We start from the raw sequence: 27,408 nt of genomic DNA on the forward strand, positions 1-27,408 counted from the left end.
TGTGGCCACCAAATGTTGAATGAAATAATATTAATTAAAATATTCGGTTTCTTTTAATAATAATTTTGTTGAATAAATTTAATTACAAAAAATTATTTTATTCTTCTAAATATTTAGCATTTATTATTAAACGTAATAATATAAGCAATTATTTGGTATTATTACTAAATATTTAAAAGAAGCAAAATTATTTTTCTAATATTAATCAAATATTTAATTGATATTATTTTACTCAAAATTTAGTATCTTACTAAACTTTTTTTATTAATAGAACATAACAGAAAATTAACAATATAATTAATATACTTTTATTCATATTGACACAATAATAAGACAAGAACAAGCGGATAAAAATTTGAGATATTTTCTGTCGCAACAAGATGAAAGTTAAATATTTAATAATAATCATAATATTAATCATAATATGTACATTGAAAAAAAGAGTTCGATAAATTTTATTTTATATTTTGTGATATATTTTTTTCAAATTAAATAGTGAGTTAATGCAATCAAATATTTAATAATTTTTATATGGTTGATTTGTGTTTAGTTCCTGTTGCTATTAATATTATTAATAAATATATTAAATATTTGGTTATTAATGAAACATTTAATTGAAATTACTTCACCAAAGCTCAATTGTTATTATTAAACTTCTTTCTTAATATGCAACATAGAAAAGTTAGAGCAAAGTTTTTAAATATTAAAATTTAGATTTACGTTTATGTTATTAAATATATATGGACAAAATAGAGAATAGTAACTCAGAATTAGTCGATGTTTGAAGGCATTAATTAACAGCATATTTGAGAATTTATCGTCGATTTGATTAACATAATTAGATCATAATATTAGAGAAGAGAAATATACTCCAGTTATACTGAAGATTTACATCTTTGAATAATTGAAAATATCTTTCATCATGTTAGTTTAAACGTGTTATGTTTTTCTCTCAATGTTATGCGAAAGTAGAAAGATTTGTGATACAGTTAAACTCATTTCGATGAATGGCAAGTTTTAAGAATTATCATACGCATAAGTTCACATGAGCAAGACCTAACAGTACTCACAGTTCTGATACAAGCCAGCGCAAGAACCACCGAAGGAAGTTCGTAAATCTCCCAGAATTACGTTAATTAGCTCGTTCGCGCGCATTCACTCGTGGACAAACTTGTTTGATTTTTATAATTGCCGTCGAGTCTGTTGATTTTTGAAAGTCGAAAACCGGCGCACGGCACGAGTAAACTGAGTACGAAACCGCTTGTATTTCTAGTATATAGAAATGGGCGCTCGAAACTCCATAGTCAGGGGACCTGTTGCGGATGATCCTACGATCAGAAATATGCCTGGACCCTCGAGGAGCACATTCCAAAGGAAAGGTCGCGGGAGGGGGAGAGGGAGGAGGAAAGGGACAGGAATTGGGATAAGGAAAAGGGAAAATTTTATTATGGTTCGATATACAAGTCCTCTAATATAATACGACCCGCTAATAAAATACATCGTTGTACAGCGTCATAATAGTTACTTTACTCTTATTGCAATAATTTTTTGCGATAAGTTGAAAGCGATTTAAGATAAAGCGAAATAAAAATAGACAATAATATTTACCGCGCAATTATCGAGGTGAGCGCAACGAGAAGAATGTAGCGATGACGAAGACGGTAATGATGAGAGTAATTTTAATTGCAAGTGGCTTAGATAGTGAGAATAATTTACGCCGATACTGTAGACTCTATAGAGGAATATTAGCGAGACAAAGGAAGGAGGTGCTCATTAAAATTGACGCAAGTCTTTGTGCACTACGGTATACCAAGGATGGAAAATAGACCGAAGAAGTCGCGTCAATTCAAGAAGATCAGCAGAGTGACGGTGAGAGTGAAATGGATGTGTGGGAAACGCGAGATGAAGGATACGGATGGAGAGTAGAGGAAGGAGCGGGGATAAAGAAGATGCGCCCGGCACGCATTCCGACCGTTCAAAGGACCTTTCGGTCGGGATGGACCTGGGCTTGCCCTTCGCTGCTCTCACCGGAGGGCCGTATTGTTCGCGTCGAACCATCGCGGTTGGCGGCACGAGAGGGGCCGAGAGAACGAAAGGGGCGAGAAGAGGGGGGATTGGGCGGGAGGTTAGTATCGCGGGACCCCAGCAGGGCACCCAACTTAACCTCTCAAAGCAAACGGTCAAACGCAACACCAAATCGGAAGTCCACTTACCTCGTAGCTTGTTTGTGCCGCGCTGCGCCACGATGTTCCCCTCGTCATTCACCGGCACCGACCACCGTTGTTTACTCGGATATCCCAGAACACTATCGTCGAAATACCTCACTGTAATAAAATATAAACTATACGTCGCAAATGTCAAAACATCCGGACGACCGTCCTGCGCGCTGCATCGTCCTACGTTCGTTTGAAAACGATCCACGGTGTTGGGCGCTACTTGCGGAATTTGTAACACAAATTCTAGCTCGATCTTCTCGAGGATCACCACCGTCGCCCGTGCCCTCCTATTTTGCGGGATTACACACTACCTCGTTGTGATAAACGATCTCTCGCGCACATGTGCGTATACTGATAATCGTCACGGATAGGACACGAAAATACGAGGGGACCGCGCGCTCCGTTTCGAAGCAGCAGATAAGACCGAGCGATGCGTTGCCGTTTTGACCTGCCTGCAAACTGACCAATCGTCGCGCAGGTGGCATCCCGCTGGTCCCCGCTAGTCCCTGCTGGTGCAGGCGCAGGAGAAGGGACCCAACCACCTGCCGCGCGACCTGCTGGGACCTGGGGAAAAGATCAACCAGCAGGTTTCAGTTCGCTTCAACAATATAGCTTGCCAACGCCAACTGGTTGTTGGTAATGTAGTTACCACGTCTATGAGTAACGGATTCTCGATCATTCAATTAACATTCTAAACATTACTATCGATTAAAGTGTCCCAAGATTCAATCCTAAAATCTAATCATATGCTGCTGAAACTTGGGACAAGATTTGGTCTTTTCATAATTATTCAAGTGAGAGCCAGTTTATGCTGATTGATTGTTGGTAACAGAACTACTGATGGTTCTCCATGAACGACGGATGATGGATAGTTTATGGTTCAAAAATATTATCATGGAATGGTTTCTTAGGCGGTTTTATAACGGCGAAACATTTATTCACTGCTGAAACCACGAGATTTTCTTCGTTGTCAGTTGCTGATAGAGTCTCTCATATTAATAATTTATTACACTAATTATAATGTGCATGTGATGTGCACGTGATTAACAATTTAAATCGTATGTTTTCAAAGTAGGAAAGATACATAAATACCTTTTGCATTCATTTAATCGAGACATTAAAAAAATTTTTTTTTAATCAATTAATCTTGAAGAAACAAGATGCAATATTGCATCTAATCAATATTAATGATTGTGAAATTATTTGGGCGGATAGGAAGATTAAGATGTGAAGGCGCTCGTGTATAATAATGCTGCATTAATTACACTCAACAGTATTCATTGGTATGTCATTGCTTGAGCGTCGTGATTATTGTGATAAGGCCAGGAAAAAACCAGCTGCGTTTGAAGATCTTTATCGTTTCGATATATCGCTCGGCGACTCGATCTGACGTGGGGAAAATATTACGAGGCGGGCCTCGCGCGCGGTGCTTCAAGGCTGACCCAGCATAGGTACTTATTGTATCAAGTCTCGTTAACGGAGATGTTCATTCACTCGCACCGGCTAGATGACCAGTATGGCTCGCGTAACTCACCGTCGCTGCTGCGTTCCGCCAATCTCGCGCGTTAGGAAAGTGGTCGGAAGGATCAACAGACTTGATGTTATGTGCCTCAAGGATCGATTCTGTATCATGGAAACGCAATTGATGATTCAGCTCGTTTGACGACAATGGCGGCGCTGGTTCGTCTTAAACGCGGTAGTGTCCAACTGAGACACGCGGCACTCGAGGTCAAAGGTACGTGTGTCCTCAATCGACTTCCTTTGGTAATGAGAATTCCGGATTTCCGGAATTTTCAACGCGTTACTATTGGCAGCAAATGACTCCGGAGATGATTAACGATTTGCGACGCTTTAGGTTTGTCGAGTTAAAGGAAAAGTGAATAATTTAATAATTATTCATACGGAGTATCGTGAAACGTCAGCGTGGTACTTTGGCTATACGAAAATGATTTTTCTAAAAGATCTGAAGTATCTAAAAATTTAACTAGATACAGTTCTGAGAATAACTTTGCTCTTAGAATAATTATATATAGGATACTTAATTAAAACTGGTTGCCAGAATATTAAAGCTTTTCGCAACATTTATCATTGTTGAGCGTCCTACATCATTAATTTGATGGTTCAACAAACTTCCATATCTGTATCTATACATGTAACTAAATTTTTCATTGTTACTTTAACAAAAAATTGTTCTTGTCATGCAGATTTTCGACTCGAGTATTAATGCGGAATTAATTTGTTTATATTAAAAATCTTAGGGTTTATATAATTGGAAATTACAGATTTGGTGTTAGCATTTCTCATACTTGGCTTTATTTATATTCGACTGCATTAAAAAATTAGCATTATCTGTAATTTGCGTAAAATAAATTAGTGTTGCGTCAAAGAGAGTATTAAAGATCACTGTTCCTTCAGCTCACACTGAAGAAATTAATAGCGTTACGCGTTCATTGTCTTGTCGAAAAGTCAGCTATTTGCGTTGCATCACCGAGCCAAAGTCGAGGTCACCTGTAATATACTCGGAGTAGTGGAGAGATAGTGCGCGAATCAAACTCCGGACGTGATAAGAACGAGATGTCGCGGTCGATCTCATTATTTTTGGCTTCTGTGAGATGGCAGACTTCGTCAAGAGAGGTAGCGTGCAGTTCGTTAAACGTGGCAGTTGTCAACTAAAGCTCGCTGCGCAAGAGGTTCGAGGTTTCGTCAAAATTCTAAACACTAATTAATTTCATTTCCCATCGGACGCGCGAGACTTAATTTTATTTTACGCTATTTTACGCTATGCAATCAAATTTTAAAGCAACTTACCTCAACAGGAAAAACTTCCGGATGAATGCTGCGTATTGGAACAGCGCAGTGACAAGACTAGCATTTAAAACAACTTTTCATTAATCGATATTATAGATTTATATTACTTTATTTAGTGTATTGTATAATTAATTATTTTTTTACAATTTTATAAAAGAAGAATCTTTTTGAGAATTGATAATTAAATATGAGAAATTATAAGACTAATATAAACGAAAAATCGTTACGATCAATATTGCATGTATTTTGTGTAATATACATTTTACAAGTGTTATTTTTATTCGTAAAGAACCAGTCACAAGTATCTTAAATTTAGAATTTGTACGTAGATACTATCGTACCAGTCGTTTGAATAAGTTATCAAAATCAAACATTGTCGTGCTCGACGTTTAAAGACTACGATAATGGATATATGTACACATACATATACGACTTTTTTGTTATTATTGTATTGTTAATTCGCCGAGAATAATAGAGAGCCTGTGAAAGTTGCTAGTTAAATTAATCCAATTAGATTAATTTATATTTCAGATTAAGGTAGATGTATTGCTTTTATTTAATAATTATTTAGAAAGTCTTTTTTAATAATAAATAAAATAATTAATTTTTATTTAGAATTTTTATAAATTTGACGATACTAAAGTTTAAAATTTGTGACTAATGATTTTTATCAATAACGCAAGGTTGTCGTCATTAAATAATCTTTTAAGTGATCTTTATCAATATATTAAAATATATAAAATTATTACCGCAAGCTTTTAGATTTTTATTAGTGATTCGATTGAATTGTAATTGCAGTTATTATAATGTTATCACACAATGATTTGTTATTTGTTAGCGGCTGTACGAGCGCGACACATCGTCGCCGCGCTAGTCGCAGTTGGATTTGCGCTTTGCGGCGCGGTCGAAGTCAGCTCCTCCGTCGCACTGTTGGCGAATCAGAAAGACAATCATGCCATCATCGACACATCTTGGCACTGCGATATGCTGGTCAACATCACCAGCCGCAATCGCACTGAGGACTTTGAAATTATATTCATGGAGGTATATATATATATGCACGTTTCTCCGCGCTGCTTCAACGCTAAAATGCACTTCTTCCCACTTTTATTTGTCTAGCAAGTTTCCACTCGCCAATATGAAAGCAAACTATAAGCGGTACTAACGCTACTCGTAAATGCGACAGCTTTGTTTTGCATTAATTTGAATTGCCAAGTCTTCGCAGGCAATTCTAAGAAGCGAACGTAACAGCAAAGTGGAGAACAGTTATGCCTTGCACCGCTATGTTGCGGAAAGATATTTATAATTCGTGTTCCGTATGACAGCTGCCGCAGGAAGAGCGAGCGGAATCGATTATGCGCGAGGCGTTCTTATGGGGACAAGTTGCCGGTCCGATTCTGGGTGGTTGCCTGGTATGGGGCCGATCCGGGCCCTCCATGGTGTTCTCACGTGCGGTTCTTAGCGCCTGCTTAGCGTCACTATTAGTACCTGCTGCCTGGCGCGGACCGTCGCACGTTGCGCTTCGGTTGTTCCAAGGATTATGCACCGTAAGTTGACTTTCGCGGACCTTATCGCCAGACGGTATTCGCGAGCACGATTTTGCGCGGAGTCGTAAAACGGCGGCGCCGGCGTAAAAAGAAAAGAAAACATTTGCGCGAGGATCATTGCAACATCCTCTCTTTTGCAGGGCGCAACTATGCCCGCTGCTCACATGTTCGCTATGACCTGGTTTAAGAGCAATCATAGAAGCTGGTACTTTAGTTGCTACGCAGGTATGTTAAGGATTGGCAAACGAGCGCATTTAAGTGAAAAGTAAAGAGAGAATAATGAACCCTTCGAGCCATTCATTAATTTTGTAGCGAAAAAAAAACGTACGTTTTACGGCATACTCTACGACTTTTAGGATATTTTAAAGAATATTTCGCTGAGAGCTCCCATGGTCCAAGTTACTTAATCCTTAATTTCCATGCTTTAAGCCGTCAGCGTGGGTTATTGTCTCACCGGATGGCTGGGCACCGCGGTGGTGCGAACGTTCGGCCGCGACTCATTGTGCTACGGTCTGGTTCTTCTGGCACTGTGCTGGTACTTCGCCTTCGGCCGATTCGTTAAGGACACGCCGAAGTCCTATCAGCACGACACAACTGTAAGCGACACTTCCGATTTATTTAGCGAGCGCGCCCGCGACACTCTCGGAAGTTTATCAAAGTAGTCGGATGATAATAATTAGTAGTCTGATAAGGAGTCACATAGTTGAAGGCTTGCCATGCAGTCTCTATACAGAAATTTTCCATTTGCTAATTAGTACCTGCAACAAACCTGTCACGCGACTGTAGCATTGACTTAATTAAGATTTACTACATGTATACTTAGTCTATGAGGCGGTTTCTTTTTTTAAATATTCATGAGATGAGTAACTATCACAGGCAGCTGTGATACCATGGGGAAAACTGTTGAGATCCGTACCCGTCTGGGCGTCTGCAGTAGCGACGATGGGCAATCAATGGGGCGACGCGACACTCGCACTCGGCATGACGAAGTACCTGAAGCTCATTTATGGATTCTCTACAGCTAACGTAAGTTGGCTGAAATTTGTTATCATTTTAATTATTATTTATAATAACATTATTAGAAAACTGTATCACAAATATCAGAGTGAAAAGGAACGTGTGAAATATTATTTTAAAAAAAGATATAAAAAGAGGAAGCATAAACCTCATGTAATAATGTTACGTTACAATAGTTAGAGGTACAATTCCGGGACCGACCGATATTACTGTCAGCTCGTAAGTCTCGCCTTGTTACTAAATTGTAATTTCAATTCAGGACTCAGTGCTGACCACGTTACCTCACATCGGTCACTTCATGGCTGCGCTGACCTGCGGTCTCCTGGTAGATCACGTCCGCGAATCTAAAATAGTTTCCACGACCACGGCGAGAAAGTTGGTCGTTTACACAGGTACGTTATGTGTATCTCTGTAAACGGCATTATGTCTACAATGTGAAAACGCGTGCAAGAATTCTAACCACTTTAATAGTCGAGTTAATTTACATAAAAGGATATAATTTTTTTGCTTTTTATTCTTGGCAAATGTTCCAGGGAAAGTGCTTTGAATAATAAAAATGTAACGTGAAAAATTTATGGGAAATTCAACGGCGTTATTATAGCCGTAGAAAAGTATCGCGGTATCGGTGCGTTACAGATTACTCGTTTCACGCTGCGAGGTGAATTGATAGTTGGTGTTGCCTTGCCCTGAGAGTAATAGCTTATACGAGATCTCATTACGATAATTGAAGATGGAAGGTCTTAAACGTGTTGAGTAACAAACTAAAAGGCTTTATCCCAAGCAGCGAGAAAATTGCGTCTTTCCGACGTTTTTTACCTACCTACTAGGACTGTTATTTTTCGCAACTTTCAATATTTGAAGGTTCAAACTTCCGGAAGGTTTGAACCCTTGAAGCTTTAAATTCTTTCCAAATTGCCACAAGTAACAGTCCTCAGTACTCTCAATAATACCGAATTGAATTGTGATCAGCGCACTTCATCCCCGCGGCCCTCCTCTTCGTCGCCGGTTACGCCGGCTGCCAGGCCTTAGGTGCCGCCTGGCTGGGGATAGCAGCCCTCCTCGTTTCCGGTACCGCGCCGGCCGGTGCACTCGCAGCCATCGCCGATCTCGCACCCGCGGAATCGCCGGCCTGCGCCGCGGCCGGGTGCGCTCTCTGCTCGACGCTGGGCGCCGCGGGACTGCTGGCCGCCAATTACTTCGTTACCCAGGCTCTTCATGGCTCCGTAAGTCGAGTTTAATACTGCGCTGGACACAAGCGCGCGCGTTGTCCGCCCACGTAAACGTAACGCGTTAAACAACTCCGTAACGTCCGCGAACGCTAAACGGACGTTGGATTGCGTAACGAGGATTTAGCGAGAATGTGTGTCTTTCCTTCTACTTTCTATGTTTTACGTGAGTCCGCTTCTCGTTATTTTCCGCACAAAAAAAATTAATACCAATTCAATACTCTCATTGTTTCATATATAAGCAAGAATATAAAATATTTATTATTTATGATTTTAAATTTCAGAATTATATTTTTATTTCAATATTATCCTTTCTAAAAAAGGGCGTGGCATCGATACTCGCATCTCTTGAAGTATTGTTGTCGCTTTTCCGCGATTAAACGTGTGTGAAGTTAGCATCTCAAAGTTTAGCATCTCATAAAAATACTGCAGAATTACTTGCCTCCAGCATAGTTCTACAGTTCTTGATAGGTATCAACAATAGTTCCGTTGAATTATCTATTTTAATTAAAATTTTATAAATGAGATGCTAACTTCCAAAATCACATAATAGCATCTCACCGTATTTCGAATATACGACCACAGAGAAGACTAAATCTATAGAGTCCTATCATTTAGAGACGTTCTATCAATAGTTCTGATGATTAAATTAATGAAAAAATAATTTTTTGTTACAAAACATACGTATATATGCGTTAACGTCTGCGCACGTGGATTTGGTGTAACTGGCATCTCAGATAGACAAAATTAATTAATTTAAAAATTTTAAAAGTATTTTTTAACAACTATCTAGATGGGAAACTTATATTTATAGGTCCAGACATGAGATACTGGTTGAATATTGATAGTTCTGTTTTTTTTAACGCAGTTCCCATATAGATACGGACGCGTACAATAGTTTTTAAAAAAGTTATGGTGTTATAATTAATAAAAACATTTTTTTGAAAATTATTTTGCCCGGAAAACTTGAATTTTGAAGGCTACACGTCAAGTGCTAATCGAATATCGACAGATCTATTTATTTTAACCTAATTCTCATATAGTTCGGGACGCGTACAATATGTTTCTATAGAGTTCAGGTGATATAATTAATTAAAACATTTTTTAAACAATTATTTTGCTCAAAAAACTTAAATTTCTAAGGCTACACGTCAAGTGCTAATCGAATATCGACAGATCTATTTATTTTAACGTAATTCTCATATTGTTCGGGACGCGTACAATATGTTTCTACACAGTTCAGGTGTTATAATTAATTAAAACATTTTTTAAACAATTATTTTGCTCGAAAAACTTGAATTTCTAAGGCTACACGTCAAGTGCTAATCGAATATCGACAGATCTATTTATTTTAACTCAGTTTTCATATAGTTCGGGACGCGTTCAATATGTTTCTATAAAAATCAGGTGATATAATTAATTAGAACATTTTTTAAACAATTATTTTGCCCGAAAAACTTGAATTTCTAAGGCTACACGTCAAGTGCTAATCGAATATCGACAGATCTATTTATTTTAACGCAATTTTCATATAGTTCGGGACGCGTACAATATGTTTCTATAATGTTTAGGTGATATAATTAATTAGAACATTTTTTAAACAATTATTTTGCCCGAAAAACTTGAATTTCTAAGGCTACACGTCAAGTGCTAATCGAATATCGACAGATCTATTTATTTTAACGTAATTCTCATATTGTTCGGGACGCGTACAATATGTTTCTATAGAGTTCAGGTGTTATAATTAATTAAAACATTTTATAAACAATTATTTTGCCCGAAAAACTTGAATTTCTAAGGCTACACGCCAAGTGCTAATCGAATATCGACAGATCTATTTATTTTAACGCAATTTTCATATAGTTCGGGACGCGTACAATATGTTTCTATAATGTTTAGGTGATATAATTAATTAGAACATTTTTTAAACAATTATTTTGCCCGAAAAACTTGAATTTCTAAGGCTACACGTCAAGTGCTAATCGAATATTGACAGATCTATTTATTTTAACGCAATTTTCATATAGTTCGGGACGCGTACAATATGTTTCTATAAAGTTCAGGTGATATAATTAATTAGAACATTTTTTAAACAATTATTTTGCCCGAAAAACTTGAATTTCTAAGGCTACACGCCAAGTGCTAATTGAATATCGACAGATCTATTTATTTTAACGCAGTTTTCATATAGTTCGGGACGCGTTCAATATGTTTCTATAAAAATCAGGTGATATAATTAATTAGAACATTTTTTAAACAATTATTTTGCCCGAAAAACTTGAATTTCTAAGGCTACACGTCAAGTGCTAATCGAATATCGACAGATCTATTTATTTTAACGCAATTTTCATATAGTTCGGAACGCGTACAATATGTTTCTATAATGTTTAGGTGATATAATTAATTAGAACATTTTTTAAACAATTATTTTGCCCGAAAAACTTGAATTTCTAAGGCTACACGTCAAGTGCTAATCGAATATTGACAGATTTATTTATTTTAACGTAATTCTCATATTGTTCGGGACGCGTACAATATGTTTCTACAGAGTTCAGGTGTTATAATTAAATAAAACATTTTTTAAAACAATTATTTTGCCCAAAAAACTTGAATTTCTGAGGCTACACGTCAAGTGCTAATCGAATATCGACAGATCTATTTATTTTAACGCAATTTTCATATAGTTCGGGACGCGTACAATATGTTTCTATAAAAATCAGGTGATATAATTAATTAGAACATTTTTTAAACAATTATTTTGCCCGAAAAACTTGAATTTCTAAGGCTACACGCCAAGTGCTAATTGAATATCGACAGATCTATTTATTTTAACGCAGTTTTCATATAGTTCGGGACGCGTTCAATATGTTTCTATAAAAATCAGGTGATATAATTAATTAGAACATTTTTTAAACAATTATTTTGCCCGAAAAACTTGAATTTCTAAGGCTACACGTCAAGTGCTAATCGAATATCGACAGATCTATTTATTTTAACGCAATTTTCATATAGTTCGGAACGCGTACAATATGTTTCTATAATGTTTAGGTGATATAATTAATTAGAACATTTTTTAAACAATTATTTTGCCCGAAAAACTTGAATTTCTAAGGCTACACGTCAAGTGCTAATCGAATATTGACAGATTTATTTATTTTAACGCAATTTTCATATAGTTCGGGACGCGTACAATATGTTTCTATAAAGTTCAGGTGATATAATTAATTAGAACATTTTTTAAACAATTATTTTGCCCGAAAAACTTGAATTTCTAAGGCTACACGTCAAGTGCTAATCGAATATCGACAGATCTATTTATTTTAACGCAATTTTCATATAGTTCGGGACGCGTACAATATGTTGCTATAATGTTTAGGTGATATAATTAATTAGAACATTTTTTAAACAATTATTTTGCCCGAAAAACTTGAATTTCTAAGGCTACACGTCAAGTGCTAATCGAATATCGACAGATCTATTTATTTTAACGCAATTTTCATATAGTTCGGGACGCGTACAATATGTTTCTATAATGTTTAGGTGATATAATTAATTAGAACATTTTTTAAACAATTATTTTGCCCGAAAAACTTGAATTTCTAAGGCTACACGTCAAGTGCTAATCGAATATCGACAGATCTATTTATTTTAACGTAATTCTCATATTGTTCGGGACGCGTACAATATGTTTCTATAATGTTTAGGTGATATAATTAATTAGAACATTTTTTAAACAATTATTTTGCCCGAAAAACTTGAATTTCTAAGGCTACACGTCAAGTGCTAATCGAATATTGACAGATCTATTTATTTTAACGTAATTCTCATATTGTTCGGGACGCGTACAATATGTTTCTATAGAGTTCAGGTGTTATAATTAATTAAAACATTTTTTAAACAATTATTTTGCCCAAAAAACTTGAATTTCTGAGGCTACACGTCAAGTGCTAATCGAATATCGACAGATCTATTTATTTTAACGCAATTTTCATATAGTTCGGGACGCGTACAATATGTTTCTATAAAAATCAGGTGATATAATTAATTAGAACATTTTTTAAACAATTATTTTGCCCGAAAAACTTGAATTTCTAAGGCTACACGTCAAGTGCTAATCGAATATCGACAGATCTATTTATTTTAACGTAATTCTCATATTGTTCGGGACGCGTACAATATGTTTCTACAGAGTTCAGGTGTTATAATTAAATAAAACATTTTTTAAACAATTATTTTGCCCAAAAAACTTGAATTTCTGAGGCTACACGTCAAGTGCTAATCGAATATCGACAGATCTATTTATTTTAACGCAATTTTCATATAGTTCGGGACGCGTACAATATGTTTCTATAAAAATCAGGTGATATAATTAATTAGAACATTTTTTAAACAATTATTTTGCCCGAAAAACTTGAATTTCTAAGGCTACACGCCAAGTGCTAATTGAATATCGACAGATCTATTTATTTTAACGCAGTTTTCATATAGTTCGGGACGCGTTCAATATGTTTCTATAAAAATCAGGTGATATAATTAATTAGAACATTTTTTAAACAATTATTTTGCCCGAAAAACTTGAATTTCTAAGGCTACACGTCAAGTGCTAATCGAATATCGACAGATCTATTTATTTTAACGCAATTTTCATATAGTTCGGAACGCGTACAATATGTTTCTATAATGTTTAGGTGATATAATTAATTAGAACATTTTTTAAACAATTATTTTGCCCGAAAAACTTGAATTTCTAAGGCTACACGTCAAGTGCTAATCGAATATTGACAGATTTATTTATTTTAACGCAATTTTCATATAGTTCGGGACGCGTACAATATGTTTCTATAAAGTTCAGGTGATATAATTAATTAGAACATTTTTTAAACAATTATTTTGCCCGAAAAACTTGAATTTCTAAGGCTACACGTCAAGTGCTAATCGAATATCGACAGATCTATTTATTTTAACGCAATTTTCATATAGTTCGGGACGCGTACAATATGTTTCTATAATGTTTAGGTGATATAATTAATTAGAACATTTTTTAAACAATTATTTTGCCCGAAAAACTTGAATTTCTAAGGCTACACGTCAAGTGCTAATCGAATATCGACAGATCTATTTATTTTAACGTAATTCTCATATTGTTCGGGACGCGTACAATATGTTTCTATAGAGTTCAGGTGTTATAATTAATTAAAACATTTTTTAAACAATTATTTTGCCCAAAAAACTTGAATTTCTGAGGCTACACGTCAAGTGCTAATTGAATATCGACAGATCTATTTATTTTAACGCAATTTTCATATAGTTCGGGACGCGTACAATATGTTTCTATAAAGTTTAGGTGATATAATTAATTAGAACATTTTTTAAACAATTATTTTGCCCGAAAAACTTGAATTTCTAAGGCTACACGTCAAGTGCTAATCGAATATCGACAGATCTATTTATTTTAACGCAATTTTCATATAGTTCGGGACGCGTACAATATGTTTCTATAATGTTTAGGTGATATAATTAATTAGAACATTTTTTAAACAATTATTTTGCCCGAAAAACTTGAATTTCTAAGGCTACACGTCAAGTGCTAATCGAATATCGACAGATCTATTTATTTTAACGTAATTCTCATATTGTTCGGGACGCGTACAATATGTTTCTATAATGTTTAGGTGATATAATTAATTAGAACATTTTTTAAACAATTATTTTGCCCGAAAAACTTGAATTTCTAAGGCTACACGTCAAGTGCTAATCGAATATTGACAGATCTATTTATTTTAACGTAATTCTCATATTGTTCGGGACGCGTACAATATGTTTCTATAGAGTTCAGGTGTTATAATTAATTAAAACATTTTTTAAACAATTATTTTGCCCAAAAAACTTGAATTTCTGAGGCTACACGTCAAGTGCTAATCGAATATCGACAGATCTATTTATTTTAACGCAATTTTCATATAGTTCGGGACGCGTACAATATGTTTCTATAAAAATCAGGTGATATAATTAATTAGAACATTTTTTAAACAATTATTTTGCCCGAAAAACTTGAATTTCTAAGGCTACACGTCAAGTGCTAATCGAATATCGACAGATCTATTTATTTTAACGTAATTCTCATATTGTTCGGGACGCGTACAATATGTTTCTACAGAGTTCAGGTGTTATAATTAAATAAAACATTTTTTAAACAATTATTTTGCCCAAAAAACTTGAATTTCTGAGGCTACACGTCAAGTGCTAATCGAATATCGACAGATCTATTTATTTTAACGCAATTTTCATATAGTTCGGGACGCGTACAATATGTTTCTATAAAAATCAGGTGATATAATTAATTAGAACATTTTTTAAACAATTATTTTGCCCGAAAAACTTGAATTTCTAAGGCTACACGTCAAGTGCTAATCGAATATCGACAGATCTATTTATTTTAACGCAATTTTCATATAGTTCGGGACGCGTACAATATGTTTCTATAATGTTTAGGTGATATAATTAATTAGAACATTTTTTAAACAATTATTTTGCCCGAAAAACTTGAATTTCTAAGGCTACACGTCAAGTGCTAATCGAATATCGACAGATCTATTTATTTTAACGTAATTCTCATATTGTTCGGGACGCGTACAATATGTTTCTATAGAGTTCAGGTGTTATAATTAATTAAAACATTTTTTAAACAATTATTTTGCCCGAAAAACTTGAATTTCTAAGGCTACACGCCAAGTGCTAATTGAATATCGACAGATCTATTTATTTTAACGCAGTTTTCATATAGTTCGGGACGCGTTCAATATGTTTCTATAAAAATCAGGTGATATAATTAATTAGAACATTTTTAAACAATTATTTTGCCCGAAAAACTTGAATTTCTAAGGCTACACGTCAAGTGCTAATCGAATATCGACAGATCTATTTATTTTAACGCAATTTTCATATAGTTCGGGACGCGTACAATATGTTTCTATAATGTTTAGGTGATATAATTAATTAGAACATTTTTTAAACAATTATTTTGCCCGAAAAACTTGAATTTCTAAGGCTACACGTCAAGTGCTAATCGAATATCGACAGATCTATTTATTTTAACGCAATTTTCATATAGTTCGGGACGCGTACAATATGTTTCTATAATGTTTAGGTGATATAATTAATTAGAACATTTTTTAAACAATTATTTTGCCCGAAAAACTTGAATTTCTAAGGCTACACGTCAAGTGCTAATCGAATATTGACAGATCTATTTATTTTAACGCAATTTTCATATAGTTCGGGACGCGTACAATATGTTTCTATAAAGTTCAGGTGATATAATTAATTAGAACATTTTTTAAACAATTATTTTGCCCGAAAAACTTGAATTTCTAAGGCTACACGTCAAGTGCTAATCGAATATCGACAGATCTATTTATTTTAACGCAATTTTCATATAGTTCGGGACGCGTACAATATGTTTCTATAATGTTTAGGTGATATAATTAATTAGAACATTTTTTAAACAATTATTTTGCCCGAAAAACTTGAATTTCTAAGGCTACACGTCAAGTGCTAATCGAATATCGACAGATCTATTTATTTTAACGTAATTCTCATATTGTTCGGGACGCGTACAATATGTTTCTATAGAGTTCAGGTGTTATAATTAATTAAAACATTTTTTAAACAATTATTTTGCCCGAAAAACTTGAATTTCTAAGGCTACACGCCAAGTGCTAATTGAATATCGACAGATCTATTTATTTTAACGCAGTTTTCATATAGTTCGGGACGCGTTCAATATGTTTCTATAAAAATCAGGTGATATAATTAATTAGAACATTTTTAAACAATTATTTTGCCCGAAAAACTTGAATTTCTAAGGCTACACGTCAAGTGCTAATCGAATATCGACAGATCTATTTATTTTAACGCAATTTTCATATAGTTCGGGACGCGTACAATATGTTTCTATAATGTTTAGGTGATATAATTAATTAGAACATTTTTTAAACAATTATTTTGCCCGAAAAACTTGAATTTCTAAGGCTACACGTCAAGTGCTAATCGAATATCGACAGATCTATTTATTTTAACGCAATTTTCATATAGTTCGGGACGCGTACAATATGTTTCTATAATGTTTAGGTGATATAATTAATTAGAACATTTTTTAAACAATTATTTTGCCCGAAAAACTTGAATTTCTAAGGCTACACGTCAAGTGCTAATCGAATATTGACAGATCTATTTATTTTAACGCAATTTTCATATAGTTCGGGACGCGTACAATATGTTTCTATAAAGTTCAGGTGATATAATTAATTAGAACATTTTTTAAACAATTATTTTGCCCGAAAAACTTGAATTTCTAAGGCTACACGTCAAGTGCTAATCGAATATCGACAGATCTATTTATTTTAACGCAATTTTCATATAGTTCGGGACGCGTACAATATGTTTCTATAATGTTTAGGTGATATAATTAATTAGAACATTTTTTAAACAATTATTTTGCCCGAAAAACTTGAATTTCTAAGGCTACACGTCAAGTGCTAATCGAATATCGACAGATCTATTTATTTTAACGTAATTCTCATATTGTTCGGGACGCGTACAATATGTTTCTATAGAGTTCAGGTGTTATAATTAATTAAAACATTTTTTAAACAATTATTTTGCCCGAAAAACTTGAATTTTTAAGGCTACACGTCAAGTGCTAATCGAATATCGACAGATCTATTTATTTTAACGTAATTCTCATATAGTTCGGGACGCGTGCAATATGTTTCTATAGAGTTCAGGTGTTATAATTAATTAAAACATTTTTTAAACAATTATTTTGCCCAAAAAACTTGAATTTCTGAGGCTACACGTCAAGTGCTAATTGAATATCGACAGATCTATTTATTTTAACGCAATTTTCATATAGTTCGGGACGCGTACAATATGTTTCTATAAAGTTCAGGTGATATAATTAATTAGAACATTTTTTAAACAATTATTTTGCCCGAAAAACTTGAATTTTTAAGGCTACACGTCAAGTGCTAATCGAATATCGACAGATCTATTTATTTTAACGCAATTTTCATATAGTTCGGGACGCGTACAATATGTTTCTATAAAGTTCAGGTGATATAATTAATTAGAACATTTTTTAAACAATTATTTTGCCCGAAAAACTTGAATTTCTAAGGCTACACGTCAAGTGCTAATCGAATATCGACAGATCTATTTATTTTAACGCAGTTTTCATATAATTCTGGACGCGAACAGTAATTTTCTAAAGAGTTACGGTGATATAATTAATTAAAACATTTATTAAAATATTATTTTGCCCGATAAACTTGAATTTTGTGGGCTAAACGTGAGATGTTATTTAAATATCGACAGTTCTATTTATTTCAACGCAATTCTCATATAGTTTCGGACGCGTACAATAAGTTTCTAAGAAGTTCCGGTAATATAATTAATTAAAACATGTTTTAAACAATTATTTTACTCGAAAAACTTGAACTTTGAAAGCTGGACGTGAAGTGCTTATTGAATATCGACAGATTTATTTATTTTAACGCAGTTTTCATATAGTTCCGGACGCGTACAATAATTTTCTAAAGAGTTTGCCAGAAAGTGAAAGTTTTGAAAATTGATTGAAAATTAACAGGTAACATTACATATAATATATTATAATTTTTAATTTATTTAAAGGGGATTAAGTATGGAGTGAAAGTATGTAAGAGTGATATTAAAAAACTTGAAAATATAATATAATTACTAATTTGTGTTTAGAGAGAGAGAGAGGGGCGTAGGGTGGAGAGTGGGAAAGCGTGAGAGATAAAGACGAGGATTAAATAAGAAAGTAAAATGTAAGAGTAAATTGAACAATATGAAAATAATATAATTAATATCATTAATAATATAATTAGTAATTTAGAGAGGGGGAGAAGGAGCGTGAGATAGAGAAGGGCATTAAATATGATAAAGTGTGTGAGAGTAATATTACTGAAGAAAAAAAAGTGCAATGTTCAATATAAAAATGCTAAGTGGCGCGCGCGAAGCGCGCGCATTGTTGTGTTCTAGTAATAGTCTAAAGGACGCACATATTTGTTTTGGTAATAATAACAGTATTAAAAAATTTTTATTCTTGATTAGAATTTCATTATTATATTTTATTCAAAAATTTTTTCTCAACGTAATAAAAGTTTTTTTTTATTAAATTAATGGAAGTATATTTTTCTTAATAAAACTATGCAAAATTTCTTTACACAAATAAGTTATGCCCGCTTAAAGTTATCAAATTCTTAAAAAAATTTTTTGTATTTTGCTTGTGTTATGAGACAATGATTGTAAATTTAAAACTATTTTTTGTGCATTTAAATAATTATTAATTATTAATCATTTTTCGCTTTATTTGTGTTATTTTCAAATAAAAACGCGGAACACAGCATTTTGAATTCTGAACTAAAAGAAGATATTTACACACACATACACATACACAGAATAGTTTTGCTAAAAATTTAACTAGATACAGACCTGAAAATAATTTTGTTGAGCTATTAGAATAAATATAAAGGATATTCAAGTATGATGAATAACAAGTTTGAGCTTTCTACGTAATTATTTTGATGATCTAACAAAATTACTTTATCTCTGTATCCAGTTAAATATTTAAATACTTTAGCAAAATTATTTTTTAAATTGGTTTTTTTATTTTATTATTTAAATTCTTGGTATGCAAGAAACTTGTTAACATAAGTATAAATGGAAAAATATGAAATTTTATTTTTATATTCTTTTCTTATAAAAAATTAAGTATCGAAATTGCATGTTAAAAATTTCATGCAATATAATTTTTATTATTCGTGGACTTCATGGTATTATTGAAATTTTTTTAAATATTTGTTTAGTTTTGCATTTTATCAGAAGTTCTCGCGTTTGTGCAATTTGCCATCCGTTTCAGATCGCTGGCTCTTGGCGACTAGTGTTCGGGGTCGCCTCCGTCGTCCTGCTGACGACCGCTGCGGTTTTTCTGGCGCTCGGCAAAGGCGTTCCGCAACCGTGGATTCCATCCGTGGCGAGACCGCGGAGTCACGATGTAATCTACGAGCAGGACACGCTGGAGCTCGATCACGAGGACGTGGGTGTGCAAACCGAGCCCTTCGTGCCCTATGCACTCGAGGACGACGTCGAGAGCCTGAAGAACGTGCCTCGCTCGTCGTCCATTCACTCGAAGATCTCGGTGGCCTCCAATTAAATCTTGAGCGCCCTCGTGCCAATTCTTTGTGCTATTTTCATGCCTCATCTTGCGCCAAGGATATTCTATCCTCTCTCCCTCTCCTCCCCCTCTTCCCCCGTGTACAGTAAACATAGTGCAAATGCACACGCGATTAACAATTCTGAATGTATATAAGGTTTAAGAATAAGAATAAACGTTTATACGATTACGACAAATTGTCTTCGAGGAACTTTATGCAACAACAAACACTCGAAAAACTAAATGTCTAAACGTTTTATTAGGATGTACTTTTTACGGAAATGTTTAATATTGCTGTTACGAGTTGTCGTTTGGATTTCGCGAAATTGAGATTGCTCCAGATAAAATCGTTGCGAAACAATGCCGTGAATAATAACAGGCAGATTCCGCCGACTGATATAATTTGACTCGTAGAAAGTCGATAGCTGATAAAAATGTCGACGCGCGCGCCCGGAAATTCCAGGTGACACGACGGGACAAATCATTCGGGTTAAGCGTCCCCTTTGTCTCTCGGATTACACTCGCTTTCGACCATTGTTGAAGCGAGTTCTGAATCTGTTTCTCATCCGACCCGCGATTTTCTCCGCTCGCGCTGTTTCCTAGCATGTCGCATACAAATCTACGCATTACGCGCGTTTCTGCGCGAGGCACACGAGTCCTGTGTCCTCCGCGACGACTTTCTACCTCCTCGAAGAAAAGCGAGAGAACTTGGTCGGGGCGGATGCGCCCGACGGGCGCTCCAATTAGGTAATCTTACGAATCGCCGCTGATTTAATCGCGAAAATGCGGCTCCGACGCATATACAATAAAAAAGTAGGCAAAATTACATAAATAGTATATATAAAAATTACACAATAGTGGAGTACACCAAGCTTTTTATCTCTACATACAGAGAAATGTACTCTTATACTGAGAAATGCAATTTCTAATTTTTTAGTTTTCTTTTAATGGTTATCTTTGCAAAAAATATCTCTTTGACGAAGTCTTAAAATATATACTTATCATTTACTTGAAACAAGTCAGATTTACTTAAAATAAATTTTTACAAAAAGATGTACTTGAATTGAATAAGTATTACCTATTTTAAATAATTCATAAGTTTATATTTTTCTGTGTGTAATTGTGCAATATTCTTATATTAGATGAAAAATTATATTTGCACAATTAGAGATAAAAATATTAAAAAATTTTTATACATTTCCGTTAAAAATTGTGTAGTTGTACAAATATTATTTACATAAATTTACATAATTTTTTATTCAGTGTATACCGGAAGACATGTGCAAGATCGCTGTCCGCGCTGCGGCAAGTGTCTCCGCGTCCTAACGACGGCCTTTCAAATGCACGCGTGCATATCCGGTGCGCATGGAAAATTCAGGGCACTCTTTAGACAACCGCGGAAAATAGCCTGCCGTTCGCCGTGAATTGAAACATTTCGCACGTTACTTTTTCACGCCGGAACTCGTTCGACCGACATTCTCGAGCAGGGCGTTGAGTCAATATTGGCATTGCGATTACTATGTGCTTTATTTCGCATATCAGTAACTGGCACTGATACATTTTGTACAAACAAAACTCCGAGAATTTTAAAATAGATTTGTTTAATATTCTTCTTTGTAGTGCCCGTTTGTTACTTTGATTACTCGAATCAATTAATCAGCGATAACCAGCCATGGCTATCGAAGCATCAAATTACTGCAATTAATCTTGTCAGATAAAGCGAATTAAAGTAATTAAATTTTAATTTACTTTTCAAACAGTAATTTACTCCGTCTGATGAATTAATGATTTGCACACGAGGACTAATGAGTTCGTTCCCATTGATACTTTTTTTTGTTTGTTTAACATTCAATTGATTCGCCTTTTGCTGTGTCGCCACTTGTGCAAATCGAACGTTCATCGTTCGCGATTGTTCCGCTTCTCACGTTCCTCTCGCGTTCGGGTACATACGCGTGAGACATTTTGCGTCGTGTGTCGCGCGCGCGTAACGCTTTTTTTTTCCGCGACAAAAGAAATTCGTTCGCAGACAACGGAGCGGGCTCTCCCGAATGCGTGGAAATCGCGCCGCGAGATCGCATAATCTCTACGCCCTCGCGGCCACATATTCGCGCGTAGAGAGACCCGACCGGGCGCGGAATGTCGCAACGCGCGACGCTAATTACCGGCAGTGTAGACGCGTTACTACTATTCTTTCCCGGTAACGCCGACTCTCAGGGACTTATGAAATGAGTTCTCACAACACAACGCCTTGGCGTCTACCGTCCGACTCTTTCTTTATTTCGATGCGTATATATATCACACTAGTCTCTCTTACGTAACGCCGTATTTACAGTCGTAAGCAGGGAGTACGCTAGAGATGCCTTAGGGTCTATAGAGCTCTTGCTGGTCCGTGCTGTCCGTCGCGTTTTTAAATGGAGGATTATCTTGTATGATAGATTTCTTTCGATCAATTCGCTCAGGATAGATCGATGCATCGATGATTAAACGCTGACCAACGAAGGTCTTAATGTTTTTTTTTTTGCTTCCAAGAGATTAAGACATTTTAAAAATAATATTGTATAAACATTTTAGGAAAATCATTTAATGATAATTTTTTTCGAAACATTGTTGAAATTTTAACAACATTATCTCCAAGTTAGGACCAGAATTTGTTTATATTGTTGTATACATATTAAACGAAAACATTACGTGTTATTGACTTGTTGACAACATAGTATATTATACTAAGTATAGTAATGATTTTGTGTTTAGTGGGCTTTTTGCTTCGTATATCCAATATAATTTAACTTTAAACTTAGTTTAACTTCGTCTTTTTTTAATTCTTAGAATTGGAAAAAATAGAAAGTTATAAATTAAGTTTAAATTAAACTATATTGATGTATTACAAATAGGCTTATTTTCCAAAACTGCTTTGTTATAATATTATTAGCATTGTAAGTTAAAGCTGTCGTTTATGGAATGCCATTTTCCCTGGTGACTTTATTATTTCAACACTCTTCCCTCATTGTTAATTTAAAACGACATGATTTTGACGCAAATCCCAGCAGCGTGAGAAAAATTTCATGCGATACCTGACAGATAAAACCTGCATGAGAATATCGTATCTTACAGTTAGGAAAGAAATTTAATTATCCAATGATATTTTTTCGTCGATCGTACACTGATGCACCTACTCTAATGCACATAAATATGGGCGTCAACAGATGTCGGGGAGCTATCGTGCGGAAAATCGGTCGGGCTGCGCACCAACGATTTCCCTTTCGCGAAATCGTCTCGATTCATTAACGACACGAATGCGTATGTTGCGTGTAAGACATTGGTCCTTGCACGTCGATGGACGTATCCGTTCGTCCACTACAAAAAAAAAAAAGGTTACCGTTGACGTAAGCCCCGCTTCGTCATGCCTAAATATATCGTCGTGAGAATTCGATTACGTTCCAGGATAATTAGTAATGATAGAAATGAACGTATCTAAAGATATACTGCCGAAAGCAAATTCGTTAACTTCCGTCGAACTCCTCTCTTGGTAAAAAAAGAAATCCTTAACAATTAGTCAATATTCTACAATAATTTAACTCGTACTTTATACCTGCAACGAGTAATACTTCTTCGTAATTCCTAACTATTTCTAATTCACTCGTCGCTGTGTTACATCTTTTTCCTCATGTCCTTTTCCTCCTCCTCGTCATCCGTAATAATCTGCACGCTCCTGACTGGGCCTGTTTTTCTGTATCTCGATGCGGGCGTCGTGGTGGCCATCACGGTTGTCGGGACCATCGTCGATCGGTCAGTGTTTGATCACTAGGTTGACCATTCGCAGCAACAAAGCTTCCCTGATATGTGCTGGTAAAATCTCGTCCCCGTCGTCGGCTACGTCCTGCGTGTAGAACTTCTGCCTGTACACTCTCTTGGGATATCTGTCGTGGTAATCGTCGTACTGAGGATGATAGAGCGGGCTCAGAGCCCGGGGATACACCGGACGTCTCAGGGCCACTCGGTCACCGTACTGCGCCTGTTGATCATATGCGATTTGCGATGCGATTTCGGGTCTTGGAAGCGGCGCCTGATAGCCCGCTGGGTACGAAGGATACGGCTGCTGGTCGTACAGAGCGTCCTCGAGGAAGCTCTTTGGGTATGACAGGGCTTGCACGCCGTATTGGCTCACCAGCAGCCTCCTCAGCAACATCTGAAAGTCTCGTCGGCTGAGAGGCGGCGCGATCGGGTTTGGCGGTTCCGGAGGCAGCGGCAGGGCGCCAGTCCGGTAACCTGGATACTCGGGCGTGGTCGCTTGTATTCTCTGTCGTCAGGAGCTACTGGACTCGGAATTGGTCGCAGGATCGGCCGTGCTCTCTGCTCGGGGTCCGGATAGATTAGCGGCCGCACGGGACGCGGACGCATATAGTTCATCGCGATTCGCGCCTCATCCTCGGGATCGGGTAGAGGATTCTCCGTCAGATAATGAACATTGGCATCCGTCGTGGATGACGAGTAGGACCGGCTGATGATTCGACGGAGGTCGTAATAAGAGTCCTACCGATCGGTATCGCTCTGTAAACGCTTCCGTCATCCTCGAGATTGCCCTGTTGGGACGGGACGAGTATCCTAGGCGGCAGTTCCCGCAGATACTGCTCGGGTTGCTGTCTCACGAAGACAGGCTCGGTGCTCTGTCTGACGTAGTCCCGGGTCGACGTAGACTCGGTCGGTACCCTGGCCGTAGAACTGCGAAGCAGGATCTGCTGGGTTGTCGTGCGCTCTTCCTGAGGCGTGGACTTTGTCTCCGTCTCGTAGACTCGGGAATCGTCGTATTTCGGGCTGTTGAATCGACCACCCGCCCCCAAGTTCTCCTGACGATTGACGTAGAACTTTGGCCGTTCTGTGCGTGAAGTACTGGAAACCCTCTGGAGTACTCGCGATGGAGCCGTCGTAGTGAACAAGGGACGCGTCGTGGACAAGGATCCCCCGTAAACGTCGGAATGATCGTCCCCCTCATCAGCAATGCCGATTCGATTTGGTTGTCTCGTCGTGCACTGCCTCCTCAAGGTGTTTCCCGTTGTGATCTTAGCCTCGTCTTCCTTCTCCACGAAATCCTCAGAGATTGGCGGGAGGCTATGCTCGATCGGTCTCTTGGCAAAGATTAATCTTCGATAGGCGCCGTCTTTGTAGTCCGCACTGGGTCGATTGATTTGCGAGTCCTCGTCTTCGGTGTCTTCCTCTATAACGATCGGTCTCTGTTGCCCGTTGATGACGAAGCGCGGCCTGCTCTTTGCCGTGCCCTTCAAGTAGTGCCCGAATATCGTCTTCGGCGCTTCCGTAGTGGTGCTCGTGGTCGTCGTGGTGGTCGTAGTCGTTTCCTCGTTCGAGGAATTGACTTTAACAATGACGGCCTGGTCGAAGACTCCGTTGTCGTGGCGTACCGATGCTCGGTCTTTTCGTGGTTGACGTACGGTTGACGCGCGGTATACTTTGCACGACGGACACGTGTTCCTGCAACGGCGACATGGTGGTTGCTTTAAAGCCCGTCCCATTCGACGAGGAGTACGAGACTCTCTTTATCTCGCCGTCGGCGTCGACGAAGCCGAACGTGCCCTTTAATGTTGCCCAGAACATCGCGACTCTCGACCTGACAGGCAAGTATTATGTCGTTCAATCCCTCGCGAAATTATCGCGAACCTAACTGTAAATCTTGAGCGGATAAATTAATTTTTTTGTCAATGCATATGGCATAATTAAAATAAAAAATATTTTAATTGAATAATTTTAAATGTATATAATAAATATAATCTAACTATAAGATCTATTTAAATGACAGTACATCCAAATGGTAATTTAAATTTAATATTCCATCTGTTAATTTAATATAAATACTATAGAAAACTCTTTTAATTTTACATATATGAAATCATAAATAAGATGATATAACAGAGTTATGTACAAGTCTATAATTGTAATATTTTTTTTTATTTTTAAGTTATTATTAATTGATATGATTAATCCTGCCATTGGCATTGTTTGCTGAGCACTCATCGCTATTTTAAATATAATTAGAAAAAGAACTGTTCTGGCAAATTAATAATCGATACTGTGGGAACTTGTGCGCTGTAATTTATGATGATGAAAAAATAGGCGATAGGCGCGGTTACATTACGCCGCGCTTAAGTAGTTACGCACGTAATTACCTTGAATGATCCATCGCCGGCTTCATAGCCGTACGTGTAAGAGCCGTCTTCGTTCACCTTTCTGATCTGTTTCAAGATCGCCACTTGGTGATCATGATGCGTTTTCCGACGTCTGCTGGTCCGTGACGTTCGAGCAGCCCGCGGTCGCCAGGCAGAAGAATGCCATCAGCCATGGCGTCATCTTAAAAGGAAAGACGATATTTTCTCTATGAAGAAAAACGCAGTAACAAGAACGTAGGCGGGACGCGCGACGATGGCATCGTGAAAATGGTGCGAAAAATCGCGTAATGAATTCTGAAACGACAAACTTGGATTTACGCGCGACGGGAAAATTGCGCGTCATTAACTTACTCGACGTCTGACATATTCAAAATGGAAAATACTCTCGCAATGCGCGCAATTCACGTTCACATAATGATGCACTTGTCACTCTGGTACGACGTTTTCGCGTCCTAAAGCGTTTTACTTCGGAATAAATCTCGAGGGCCGTATGGGCGAGACGCGAAACGTTCGCGTGCGAATCGTTTTCGTCGAGGCGTGCTGCACTTTCCCACGGGGCACCAATATCGCTCGGGCTTCGCGAAAAGTATCGGAACGTTTTTAGAGCCAAGCGCACTCGCATTTAGATTGATATAGCGGCTTGAAATTGATCTTTCGCTCTCTTTCTCTCCGCGGGCACCGAACACGTGAGCCACGTATACTCGCGCACTCGCGCCAACGCTCGGAGTATCTCGGCGCGGTATATTAGGTATATACCTTGTTGGAACTGGAAACCATGTTACCGCGGATGCGGTGAATGTTCTTAATACGGCGTGGGGTGTCGGGGCCGTTATATATAGGTGACACAATAGGCAACCACCGCCGCGCCCCTTCCACCGGCGCACCGCGTCAACCACGCCGCCATGTTCAACCTTGATGACCCCTAAACACGTTCATTAAGACGCTGGAGTAGCAAATGACGGCTCTCCCGATTATAAAAACGCGAAGCGTCGCGCGCCCCGGCCGCACGACGACGACGCTTCGGCGATAATACCACGGCAATGAGGATCCGCGGTTATGTTTGCTCATCTCGATTACACGTTTTTTTTTTTAATGCGCAAAATTTGCCACAAGACAGAATTATTCTAACGACGACGCGAAGACGCGGGAAAAGTCGCCGGATGAGCGGGGCCGCGGCGCGCG

At 37.0% G+C, this 27,408-nt stretch overlaps 1 protein-coding gene and 1 pseudogene across 2 annotated transcripts; one reads left to right on the top strand and one right to left on the bottom strand.

The window, feature by feature from the left end:
- The first annotated feature begins 3,669 nt into the window (after positions 1-3,669).
- On the top strand, positions 3,670-20,247 carry LOC105838018 (sialin). 2 transcript variants are annotated; one of them, XM_012683271.3, is made up of 10 exons: positions 3,670-3,951; positions 4,683-4,913; positions 5,863-6,068; positions 6,350-6,571; positions 6,712-6,796; positions 7,001-7,167; positions 7,448-7,597; positions 7,848-7,980; positions 8,558-8,811; positions 19,757-20,247. In XM_012683271.3, exons 2-10 carry the CDS (start codon positions 4,829-4,831, stop codon positions 20,048-20,050), a joined length of 1,596 nt encoding a protein of 531 aa, XP_012538725.1. In that variant the 5' UTR covers positions 3,670-3,951; positions 4,683-4,828; the 3' UTR covers positions 20,051-20,247. The 2 variants fall into 2 exon arrangements, with proteins under 2 accessions (XP_012538725.1, XP_012538726.1); XM_012683272.3 differs by lacking the exon at positions 4,683-4,913 and having other exon boundaries at positions 3,675-3,951.
- Positions 20,248-21,264: 1,017 nt separating this feature from the next.
- On the bottom strand, positions 21,265-26,637 carry LOC118648256 (annotated as a pseudogene).
- Positions 26,638-27,408: the final 771 nt, after the last annotated feature.

Source organism: Monomorium pharaonis, unplaced genomic scaffold (assembly GCF_013373865.1).
Source record: "Monomorium pharaonis isolate MP-MQ-018 unplaced genomic scaffold, ASM1337386v2 scaffold_323, whole genome shotgun sequence".
NCBI lineage: Eukaryota > Metazoa > Arthropoda > Insecta > Hymenoptera > Formicidae > Monomorium > Monomorium pharaonis.